Source organism: Schistocerca gregaria, chromosome 5, assembly GCF_023897955.1.
Source record: "Schistocerca gregaria isolate iqSchGreg1 chromosome 5, iqSchGreg1.2, whole genome shotgun sequence".
In the NCBI taxonomy this organism is placed as follows: domain Eukaryota; kingdom Metazoa; phylum Arthropoda; class Insecta; order Orthoptera; family Acrididae; genus Schistocerca; species Schistocerca gregaria.
Genome location: NC_064924.1, coordinates 642,000,209 through 642,013,302, shown reverse-complemented (window position 1 = coordinate 642,013,302; position 13,094 = coordinate 642,000,209). Strand labels below are relative to the sequence as shown.

At 43.1% G+C, this 13,094-nt stretch overlaps 1 protein-coding gene across 1 annotated transcript in view; it reads left to right on the top strand.

The window, feature by feature from the left end:
- The first annotated feature begins 4,210 nt into the window (after window positions 1–4,210).
- Window positions 4,211–13,094, top strand: part of LOC126273430 (glutamate receptor ionotropic, delta-1-like) — a 104,565-nt gene continuing 95,681 nt past the window's right edge. Inside the window, exon 1 of the mRNA XM_049976983.1 lies at window positions 4,211–4,537. Coding sequence (XP_049832940.1) covers window positions 4,211–4,537 — 327 coding nt within the window. The remainder of the gene's footprint in view (window positions 4,538–13,094) is intronic.

Genomic DNA, 13,094 nt, shown 5'->3' with positions numbered 1-13,094 from the left:
CTAACGTTTCAGCAGACAGGTGTTTAACTTCTTGAATTTCAATTGGCATTTCATTAGTACAAGGTTATGATCACTATCAATGAGGACACATATATAAACTGCATTCTTTCATTCCTGAATCTTTGTTTTACTAAAGCACAGGGTGGTCAGAAAAGGTCTCAAAGCTTGTCAGGGTCTCGCAGGATATGTTGTGCTGAGAAATAATTGTTAAGAAAAAAATTCGATATGTTGTAACGCTTCCGATTTAATTAGCACTTATGTTAGCCAAGTGCCAATTGCGTGCTCACATTTAAACACGTGCAGGCGCCTAAATTCGGCAATACAGAGACGTCTGTGGGTCACTTGCTCAAACGCAAACTGCCAATTAGAATGTGCCTTTTTTGGAAGTGACAAATTTAAGCTAGGCGAGCAAAAGCTACTTTTATTTGTTTGAGGAAACCAAACAAACATCGTGTTTGGTAACATTGTGTCTAGCAAGCTGTTTGAATTTTCACGCGCATAACTTTAATGCCAATTAAATCGTAAACATTATTTCTCGACACAAGTTCTCTTGCAAACCTTTCAGACAGCTTCAGATCACGCTGTGTAATGGATCTGACCTTTGTCTTGTTCGCTTGCAACTTACACTGTACTGCCTATTCAAGTGGCTCTAAGAAATATTATCGTAGGCTTCCGCAGCCGGTGTCATAGTGACTAAAATTCTTCTGGGTATTATGCCGCGTCACTGCTAAAAACTAACAACAATAATAAACTAAAACCGACGTTTCGGCCTTCCTCAGGGCACGACTGGTTTCGCATGGCGATAGGTGCTTCTGTTTATTACAGACTATCGATGTCTGACGTCACTGTTGGAAAACTTTTAATTGGCCCTCTAATTTGATTGGGTAGTCGTGACGTAAGGGAAGATGGAAGGAAGGAGGCTATTCGTGGATGTCCATGTCGTCAAGGATTGGTTGCTGTCAGCCAATCAGCATTCGGCTTCTGGTCGGCAAGTTTTCCTCCTGGTGTGCGCCGAAGTGGAATGACAGATGCTCTACAGCTGTTTGTGCAGACACGTCCATGTCCCGTGCAGCTTCTGCCCCGCGACCGCTCGCGGCCCGTTGGACTTGGCATGGCCGGCAGCCATGACGCCGGGAGTTCGTAGCCTACCGGATAAGCGATGAAAATAACATCAAAGAAGAATTAAAGGAGCTACAACACACCTTTCGTGCCAACGGCTATGATGACAACATAAGAAAGGTAGCTAAAACCAAAGGGAGGGCCAATTAAAAGTTTTACAACAGTGACGTCAGACATCGACAGTCTGTAATAAATAGAAGTATCTATCCGCATGCAATACCAGTCGTCCCGTGGGGAAAGCCGTTGCAATTCGGCCGAAACGTCGGTTTTAGTTTATTATTGTTGTTAGTTTTTAGCAATGACGCGGCATAATACCCAGAAGAATTTTAATCGCTAAGGCTCTACGAAAGTTTATTTGCAACAGCTAACTCTTGCCATGCATAGAACTGTATGCATTAATCTTTCTCCCTTTAGATTTCGCTTAGTCATGACCAAAGTCTCTAGTTATTCTCTGTTTCCTGTCTTCACTTAAGGGAAGCCGGAGGTGGTCAAATCCAAAAAATTACGATTTTTTTTTGCTACCGAAAATTAATTGAAACATTCCTCTTTAATGTAAACTTTGAATTATTGTTCTACTCGCCCTAGATGTGGAGTTATTACCATTTTCCCCCACGCCTGCAGAGGAAATGGGCGGCCGCTGAATGCATCTAACACCCTCTCGTGACTTCCTGGCGAACTGCTTGGGATTTTCTCGGCCTGTTACGCATACAGCGCCTTATGTTACGCATACAGCGAGTGTGCAAGGGTTGGCTACATTGTTTTCTGTGACAAATGAAGCGCTAAGAGCGCGGAACATCGTCTCTTTGCTGTTTACCGTTTCGAATTAGTTCAGTGTTGCGCCTGTTGTTGGTAGTATTATACTTCTTGTGTAAAGCGTTGTTCTGGTTACGATGCAACGTTTTAGTAACCGTGTATATAAGAAGAGGAAGAACGTAGGGAAAATAAAATTAACACTAATACGAAGTTGCGATACTACAATTACTGAAACACTGTGTTCTTCTGCTAAGCAACACATGGCCAGCCATAGCCCTGTGACATCTTCTAGCAAGAAGCTGACTGGTGGAAGTGACAGATTTCGTGAATATGTTAGTGACTGTGATGATATTAACGAAGTACTGAATATTGGATTATTATCTTCTGCGCTGAAAGAAAGTGTTCTGTGCAAAATGTGTTCAAGTGTAGGAGTGGGACTAGAGATAATAAAGCACTTTGGTTTAGCTTGTGAGATGAAGATAATCTGTGCATGTTGCAAGTATCAAGTGACTTTCTACAAATCACATGCCAGTCTCTTTGGTGAAAATGTACGATCTAGAGTGTTTGATGTGAATGTTCGACTTGTGTATGGTATTCGATCCATTGGAAACGGGTCTGCTGCTGGTAAACTGTTTTGTGGTACTATGTACTTGCCATCGCCCCCAAGAAAATTTGGGTACTACTGTGAACTGATAGGATCCTCTGTTGAAGATGTGGCTTTGAAAAGCATGAAGGAAGCAGTGGCGAAATCTGTAGAAATGAACGGTGGTTCGATTTGGTAGTGGCATTAGATGGTTCCTGGCAAAAGAGGGGTCATAAATCCCTGAATGGGGTTATAACTGCTACTTGTGGCGATAGTGCAAAAGTGATAGATGTTGCAATATTATCAAAACATTGTAGGTGCAAAAATAAAATCAAAGGAGAGCACAGTGGAACCTGTGAGGCAAATTGTAGTGGATCAAGTGGAGCAATGGAAGTGGATGGAGTGAAACAAATTTTGGAACGTTCAGTTCCCAGATACAACGTTAGGTATAAATACTACCTTGGGGATGGTGACTCCAAAGGTTTCAAGACTATAGAGGAACTGAAACCATATAGAAATGAATTTGTAGTTGAAAAGTTGGAATGCATTGGGCATGTGCAAAAGCGTATGGGTGCAAGGCTTCGAAGGCTCAAACAAACTTTGGGTTCAAGTAAGCTCAGTGATGGAAAGACAGTAGGAGGGAGAGGCAGGCTTACTGATGAGATGAGTGAACGTCTACAGAGATACTATGGGTACGCTATCAGGCAAAATAGTAGTAATGTTAGTGACATGCGAAAAGCAGTGTGGGCATTGTTCCTTCATACTGCCTCTTCCAATGAATACCCTCAACACAGCCTGTGCCCAAAAGATTCCTGGTGCAAATATAATGCAAAAAAGGACTATGATCAAAAACATGGTTTGCCAGCAGCTGTGATAAATGAAATAAAACCAATTTTTCATGACTTAGCACAGCCAGAATTGTTACGCAAATGTCTACGCGAAAAGACGTAGAATCCTAATGAGAGTGTAAGCAATTTGATTTGGAAAGTGATTCCTAAAAGGGTGTTTGTAAGCATTAAAACACTGCACTTTGGCATTTATGATGCAATAGCAACCTACAACCAAGGGAACAGTGTGAAGTGTGAAGTTCTGAAGGCATTAGGATTTACAGCTGGGAAGAAGACTGTACGAGCACTAAGAAATATTGACAGAGAAAGGATAAGAGGAGCAGAAAGAAGAAAAAGGCATATGAAGTATGATGGAACAACAGGCCAGAAAAGAAGGCAGAAGAGGAAACTTTTGGAGGATGAAGAAGAAGACCCTGATAATCCATCCTATAGTGCAGGAATGTATTGAGAAACTTTGATAGCCGTTTCCCGTAAATTAGAATTTTTCGAATATAAGGAACATTTTCTGAAAATCCACTCAAGCTAGAGAGATGAAATTTTTACACAGCACTCCTAGTGGTCAAAATTACATTGTAACACAGCCATTTGGCAATATGTTCAGTAGTTTCATTTCAGTTTAAATTTAAAGCAATTATTTGTAAAAAAAATTGGGTCATTAATAAGAAAAATAATTGGAAGGAAACTAGAAAAGATACTCCAAAATCCCTCTGTTATAACTGCAACACTAAACCACTCTATATGTAAAAAAAAATTCAAATTTTTCTATTTGGTAGTTTATTCATAAATGTTCCTCAAACTGAGTTTTTTAACATGGGCAGCATAGACACCTCCGGCTCCACTTAAGACTGCATTCCAATCTCCGATTCACATACGTGGACTTGTTATGCTGCAGTGCGCCAAGGCCGAGATGATGAACACGTCGACGCGCTGGCTGGTGTGGAGCACGCAGGAGCCGGACGAGCGGCTGCAGGTGCGGGTGGACAGTGACGTCACGTGGGCCACGTGGCGAATGGGCGGGGGCGGGGGCGGCGCCGCGCTGTGGGGGCTGATCCGCCTCCACCCCGGCTGGCCGCTGGCGCGCTGCCCCGTGGGCCGATGGGCGCCCGCCGCCGGACTCCAGTACGACAACCGGAGGCTCCAGTGGGTCGCCAAGAAGAACCTCCAGGGCCTGGCGCTGGGCGCCGCGCTGCCGGTGCGTACCCCACCTCACCCAGTGAAACTCCTACCTGCTGTGGTCAGATTCCAAACCATCATCTACACTGATGGCCATTAAAATTGCTACACAACGAAGATGATGTGCTACAGACGCGGAATTTAACCGACAGGAAGAAAATGCTGTGATATGCAAATGATTAGCTTTTCAGAGCATTCACACAAGATTGGCGCCGGTGGCGACACCTACAACGTACTGACACGAGGAAAGTTTCCAACCGATTTCTCATACACAAACAGCAGTTGTCTGGCGTTGCCTGGTGAAACTTTGTTGTGGTGCCTCGTGTAAGGAGGAGAAATGCGTACCATCACGTTTCCGACTTTGATAAAGGTCGGATTGTAGCCTATCACGATTGTGGTTTATCGTATCGTGACATTGCTGCTCGAGTTGGTCGAGATCAAATGACTGTTAGCAGAATATGGAATCGCTGGGTTCAGGAGGGTAATACGGAAAGCCGTGCTGGATCCCAGTGGCCTCGTATCACTAGCAGTCGAGATGACAGGCAGCCTTTCCACATGGCTGTAATGGATCTTGCAGCCACGTCTCGATCCCTGAGTCAACAGATGGTGACGTTTGCAACACAACAACCATCTGCACTAACAGTTCGACGGCGTTTGCAGCAGCATGGACTATCAACTCGTAGACCATTGCTGCGGTTACCCTTCACGCTGCATCACAGACAGGAGCGCCTGTGATGGTGTACTCAACGACGAACCTGGGTGCACGAATGGCAAAACGTCATTTTTTCGAATGAATCCACGTTCTGTTTACACCATCATGACGGTCACACCCGTGTTTGGCGACATCGCGGTGAAGGCACATTGGAAGTGTGTATTAGTCATCGCCATACTGGAGTATCGTGATGGTATAGGGTGCCATTGGTTACATATGTCGGTCACCTCTCGTTCGCATTGACTGCACTTTGAACAATGGACGTTAAATTTCAGATGTGTTACGACCCGTGGCTCTACCCTCCATTGATCCCTGCGAAATCCTATATTTCAGCAGAATAATGCACGACCGCATGTTGCAGGTCCTGTACGGGCTGTCCTGGATACAGAAAATATTCGACTGCTGCCCTGGCCAGCACATTTTCCAGATCTCTCACCAAAGTAAAAACGTCTGGTCAATGGAGGCCGAGCAACTGGCTTGTCACAATACGCCACTCACTACTCTTGATCAACTGTGGTATCGTGTTGAAGCTGCATGGACAGCTGTACCTGTACATGCCATCCAAGCTCTGTTTGACTCAATGCCCAGGCGTATCAAGGCTGTTATTACGGCCAGAGGTGGTTGTTCCGGGTACTGATTTCTCAGGATCTATGCACCCAAATTGCGTGAAAATGGAAACACATGTCAGTTCTAGTATAATATATTTGTCTAATGGATACCCGTTTATCATCTGCATTTCTTCTTGGTGTAGCAATTTTAATGGCCAGTAGTGTTGTAACCTGAAGGTGCTAGTGTAAAGAGGAGCTGTTACCTGATTTGGATTCTAAATGGGCAGGGATCGATTGGTATCTGGCCTGATACCCAATGGCATGTAAGAAACGTGAATTAAGCTGTTAGCTTTGGAGAAGATTGCATCTGGAGCAGGTTCATCGAGCCCCGTGCGTTAGTGATTCGTGTGTGACTGAAAGCCTCAACACGATGGGTTTCTTTCAGTTAAGACACATTCTACCAAAGTTAAACACTGGTGGAAGTGGAAAGCGTTACAGATATTGAATCATTAAACTATCATTCCGTTCGTAATCGATGTCCACCATCAATATTAGGAATTTTTTGGCATGCCTGAAACACATGCTGTGTCAGTTCATGAAGATTGCTGGCTGGAAGCTGGTATGAAGGTTTAGGTCTATGTATACAACATCTACATCTACATCTATACTCAGCAAACCAGCTGACGGTGTGTGGCGGAGAGTACCTTGAGTACCTCTTTCGGTTCTCCCTTGTATTCCAGTCTCGTATTGTACGTGGAAAGGAGGATTGTCGGTATGCCTCTGCGTGGCCTCTAATCTCTCGCATTTTATCCTCATGGTCTCTTCGAGAGATATACGTAGGAGGGAGCAATATACTGCTTGACTCCACGCTGAAGCTTTGTTCTCGAAACTTCAACAAAAGCCCGTACCGAGCTATTGAGCGTCTCTCTTGTAGAGTCTTCCACTGGAGTCTACCTACCATCTCCGTAACGCTTTCGGGATTACTAAATGATCATCCTGTAACGAAGCGCGCTGCTCTCTGTTTGATCTTCTCTATCTCTTCTATCAACCCTGTCTGGCACGGATCCCACACTGGTGAGCAGTATTCAAGCAGTGGACGAACAAGTCTACTGTAACCTACTTCCTTTGTTTTCGGACTGCATTTCCATAGGATTCCTCAAATGAATCTCTGTCTGTCATCTGCTTTACCGACGATATCCCACACATGCTCTGTGTGTGACAAATCAGAGGACTGGACAGGTCAATCAAGTATCTGCACAGTCCTCAAGGCGTTTTTCGTGTTGAACTGCAGTGTGGGATATTGCTTTATCCTGCTGGAAAATGCCATTTGATTCCCTGGTCATGAGGGATATCACAACATTGCCAAGCATTCAGTCTATCTTCAGTGATTACCAAATCGGCCCTGTTGTCAAATCCAGTAGTTTCCACAGCACGCTTCAAGAAAGGTATGGGTCTCAAGAAGTCGCTACTTCCTCTGACCGCCACACGATCGTCTGTGGACTCGTTGGTGTCGTTGTCACCGCCACAGACAGAAGCGAAACTCATCGCTGAACACCACAGAATGACACTCAGCCTCCCAGTTGGCTCATGCTCGACGCCATGCAAGTCATTGTTATCTCTGACACGATGTCAGCCGTAAGCGACACATGACAACTCGACGTCTCAATCCACTAGTATGTTCCCGGCGGTTCGTGGTGAAACTATGCCTGCAAACTGTGCCCAGATTTTCGCTGTTGTCACCCGTCTGTTCGTCACAGCCAGTCTAATAATACTACGATCTTCTTGTGCAGTAGACCGTCTGGATCGACCAGTGCCCTTCTTGCCACACTGTTGCCCTGCCTCCGTCTTATCACCGCTTATTCTGCGATCATGGAACCATAGCGGAACTCTGTGTGATATGTCGCTATAATGGTGGCATATCCTTCGTGCCACTGATTAGACATTCTAAAAGCAGCACGCGCACTTCCTGTATTGTTTTCTCCTTCTGAAAACTTCCAGTAATGTAAGACGCTATCAGCGGGCACTCACACCATTGTTCGTCCGTGGAAAAGCCATTTTTCTCTACTGAAAATTAGCTTGCATAAGGATGAAATTTTTATCAGCATACCCCGCAGGAATGGAAATACAGAAGTATCAGTTTGGTGTGTTCGTTCAAGGTAGTCAAGATAACACTTTCCATTTCCTTCAACGTACTAATCTTACCACGGATGACCAGTGGGAACGTTCTTTTACATAAATGATTGGCCGTCCATACGGTATAACAGGTGTAAACATACAGGTGTCAAAACTTTTAAAATATAAGACTGGGTGACAATGCAGGTAGTCCGCAATGGCTGTATTTATTGAAGACGGTTAGAGATTCCTACAACGGGTTTCACAACTTTTAAGTCTTCTAGTGTATACCTGTACAGACATTTTTATGAATTATACTTTCATAATAGGGAAATGAAATTAAGTGAGATATTTTCAAAGTTCTGAGTGAATGAATTTAAATAAAGAAGAAAATATTATGGATCTGGTTAGGAAACTAGATGGGTATCATATATGCCCCACAAAGAACGAGCCTACTCGTATATAATAAATAAGATCTGTAATTTCACACTAGTATATGGTTACTTACAATGCTATCTCATATGGTATAGGGAGCTATTACAGAATGCCGCAAAGTAACAGTTGGAGTGGCTAGGCAACTTTCTCAGCCATTTTTAGTTGTTCATAAATGTCCCGTCTGTAAAAGCGAAGGAATGGAATTAGGAATCAGAAACTGACTCTTGCTCAGAAAACAGTAAGCCAGTAGCTAAAATAAAAACGTGGAACAGCTGACAAAAAATGGGACTGTCATCTCTTGGCTGATTAAAACATGCTTTAGTGGGCCTATGTCATTCACTTCCACCTGCATGTAAATACCTGCTATACTGTATGAATGGTCAATCGATTATGTATAATTACTTAAGCTGTTGCTGCTCTAGTTTCAAAATTATCTAAACATTCTTTGTTGGAATCAAATTGCTACATTCAATTACATGGACGGAGACGAACTTGTTTAACGTCATTGTAATGAACTTCTGCTTTTATTATCGAGTTAGCTGAAGGAGAATTAATTATCAAGACTGAACATTAATTACAAAAAACTATACTGGTTGCCACTGTTTGAAAAGGGAGTATTCGACACTGAACATATGGCGTCTACTCGACTCCTGTGCGGATGCGCCGCAAATTAAAGCAAGTACTAAATCACAATAGGCCAGAAATTTGGGCAGATTCACTTCGCGACTGTACTCATCAAGTAGTCCTGAACGACTGTTAAATCGTATCACGGGCAACTCTAGCGCGGCGGTACTGAACATTGCCAACTCACAAATCCGATATCAGTGAATAAAGATTTGTTTTACTTGTTTTTCCAGATGTCCTGATTTTATTTGATGGATTATGGTAACCACATGACGAAAATAGCGTCACAAGGGGAAATACACAGTGTATTCAGAAGGTTGTCGTCAACCTCTGCCAGACTCAAGGATTGTAGACATTTTACCACGAAGTCAGGTACTAATCTCAAAGAGAGCTTTATCCAGAAATAGTTTCAAAATGAATATATTACATAAATGTCGATTTCCTTTCTTCTGAACTCATGGCTACGAAAACATGTTTCCATTTTAAGCAGACGTTCAAATGGTTCAAATGGCTCTGAGCACTATGGGACTTAACATCTGAGGTCATCAGTCTCCTAGAACTTAGAACTACTTAAACCTAACTAACCTAAGGACATCACACACACCCATGCCCGAGGCAGGATTCGAACCTGCGACAGTAGCGGTCGCGCGCTTCCAGACTGAAGCGCCTAGAACCGCTCGGCCACTAAGGCCAGCAAGTAGACGTATTCTGTCATTAGTTATGTTCTTCATTAACATCAGATTAGTTTTTTCTCGGTTTCCCTTCCTAGTCAATGGTGCCAAATTGAATGCAGCTCAATAGAGCTATCTTAACAGAAAGGTAGTCTATATTATGAAAATAACTTTATCAAAACAATTTTAAGACATCACCAGTGTTAACTAGGTCTGTTTTCCCTTCCAGTCTTCGAGAAGATACTCTTGTGACTATTTGTTATGAAAGTTTCACTAGGTTCTTTTCACAATCTTATGAATCTTCCTCAATTACACAAATTTCATTCACGATGGTATATAGTTTGTATAGTTCTTGTCCACCCTTATCCTAGTGCCACTAACTGTTCTGGTACTTCATTAACGCTGGCCCATTTTTTGCGTCTTGCTTCATGCAAAATTTTTTGATAACTAGAATAGTAAATGGGTAATGTTACATGGTTACTAGCGAGAGGCTTTCGCCAAGCTTTACCAGTAAAATCAGAAGAACATGCGTTGTGTCTCAACAGATATCCTCTGTGATGCTCAATTATTGTCCTCAAACTTGTACAAATGTGAGAGCGCATATGAGAGGTGGTACGCCAGCCGGTAATTTTATCTTTTGTACATCTGAGAAGCAATGACTAACCAGAAGCAGACGACGTCAAAATCTTCGTTGCTGGGGACACTGGATTCCTAATCTGCAGGGGGGCAGTTAGACACTTATGGAAATTTAACTTTTACCCCTTTTCTCCCAGTCGTCGCTTTCTTTTTGCAGAAAATATCTGATCGAGCTCTGGTCTCAGCTTGTTCTGAAACTTATGGACTAGAGAAGTTCATCCGTCGTATTCGAAATCAATAAATAAAAACTGTTCTACAATCAACTTGTTTATTTGAAAGGAGATAATTGCGTTTTTACAATGTTAGTTTTCGCCTAGCCCTAGAACATACGCCGGTGCACCTGTCTGCTAGAACTACCAGAAAGCCAGAGAGTGTTAGACAGGTAGGAACATACATTTTTTAAATAGCTAAGCGAGATGTTCTTACATGTCAATGAAAAATATTAATGTGGCAGCTGAAGGCTGCTCCATTTATTTCTTACTTCATTATACGCGGAATGAAAGTTATTATTTGTAGAAAATAGCCACCTTCGGATGTTACAACGGTTTGATGTACCACTGGCCGAAGTGGCCGTGCGGTTCTAGGCGCTGCGGTCTGGAACCGCGAGACCGCTACGGTCGCAGGTTCGAATCCTGCCTCGGGCATGGATGTGTGTGATGTCCTTAGGTTAGTTAGGTTTAACTGGTTCTACGTTCTAGGGGACTAATGACCTCAGACGTTGAGTTCCATAGTGCTCAGAGCCATTTGAACCATTTTTTCTCATGTACCAGTATAAGCTGAATGAGTTGTGCGCTGTAGTGACTGCAATTGAGGACATGTTTGCAATAATTTATCCAGACATTGCCCCAATTAAGAGCAAGCCTTTGTAATGGTTGTAAGATACAGCCAGTCTTAGCTTCCTCCCTTCCCCCCCACCCCCTCTTCCCCCACCAAAAAACAAGGAAAAAAGGAACAAGTGTTTGTCATCAATGATATTCTCGTGAGATCATTCGAAACTGAGTAAGTGGTGTACTATTATTTTAATAGACGCGGTAATAGACGCAGATACGTAGTACATCATCATGTAGAGTTTTTGAGTACTCTGAAACCATCGAGTATGCCGTTCCATAGGTCTATACTTCGTGTGGGCACATCAGCGATGGTAAAAAAATTGAAACTACCAAAAATTCTGTAATGACAGTAGGATGCAAGTTAAAGCTCTAAAGAGAAGACCACAATTTTAACTGGATCCGCTCAGAGAGAAACAGCATTTAAGCCTCGCAGTTCAGGAATCTCCCGTGACACGTGTGGCGACATGACACACGTCGCGTTAATTTAACACTATACACAAGAGCAGTTTGCACAAAGTACGAGGCTGGTCCCAAGGTTGTCATATTACGTCGGCAAAGTCTATGAAACTTGATCATGGGGTTAGATTCAAAATTAAATGGAAAAAGGGAGCAGCTTGTGTAACTGTTCCGTGCAAAAATAGCGGTCCGTCTTGGTCTGCTTCCCGCAAAACTTCGTCTTGACAGTTCCCATAATGTCGTCAGGCTTTCAATTTGTAACAGGATTACAGACATGTACCTCCAAATGAACTAAAACAGATCATTATGTTCACTGTAAGAAACAAACCACGAAGGAATTATAGGAATGAGACGAAAGTCGGTAGATGTGATGTACATGTACAGACAAACAAACGATTAAAATTTCATACAAATTAGTTATATTAGGAAATGAGACGCTTAAAATAGTAAATGAGTTTTGCTATTTGGGGAGCAAAATAACTGATGATGGTCGGAGCAGAGAATATATAAGATGTAGACTGACAACGACAAGGAAAGCGTTTCTGAAGAAGAGAAATTTGTTAACATCGAGTATAGATTTAAGTATCAGGAAGCCGTTTCTGAAAGTATTTGTATGAAGTGTAGCCATGTATGGAAGTGAAACGTGGACGATAAATAGTTTAGACAAGAAGAAAAAATGGCTCTGAGCACTATGGTACTCAACGTCTATGGTCATCAGTCCCCTAGAACTTGTCGTTGTTGTTGTGGTCTTCAGTCCTGAGACTGGTTTGATGCAGCTCTCCATGCTACTCTATCCTGTGCAAGTTCCTTCATCTCCCAGTACCTACTGCAACCTACATCCTTCTGAATCTGTTTAGTGTATTCATCTCTTGGTCTCCCTCTACAATTTTTACCCTCCACGCTGCCCTCCAATGCTAAATTTGTGATCCATTGATGCCTCAGGACATGTCCTACCAACCGATCCCTTCTTCTAGTCAAGTTGTGCCACGAACTTCTCTTCTCGCCAATTTTATTCAATACCTCCTCATTAGTTACGTGATCTACCCACCTAATCTTCAACTATAACTTAGAACTACTTAAACCTAACTAACCTAAGGACACCACACAACACCCAGTCATCACGAGGCAGAGAAAATCCCTAACCCCGCCGGGAATCGAACCCGGGAACCCGGGCGCGGGAAGCGAGAACGCTACCGCACGACCACGAGCTGCGGATGGACAAGAAGAGAATAGAAGCTTTCGAAATGTGGTCCTACAGAAGAATGCTGAAGATTAGGTGGGTAGATCACATAACTAATGAGGAGGTATTGAATAGAATAGGGGAGAAGAGGAGTTTGTGGCACAACTTGACCAGAAGAAGGGATCGGTTGGTAGGACATTTTCTGAGGCATCAAGGGATCACCAATTTAGTACTGGAGGGCAGCGTGGAGGGTAAAAATCATAGAGGGTGACCAAGAGATGAATACACTAAGCAGATTCAGAGGGATGTAGGTTGCAGTAAGTACTGGGAGATGAAGAAGCTTGCACAGGATAGAGTAGCATGGAGAGCTGCATCAAACCAGTCTCTGGACTGAAGACCACAACTACAAATTAG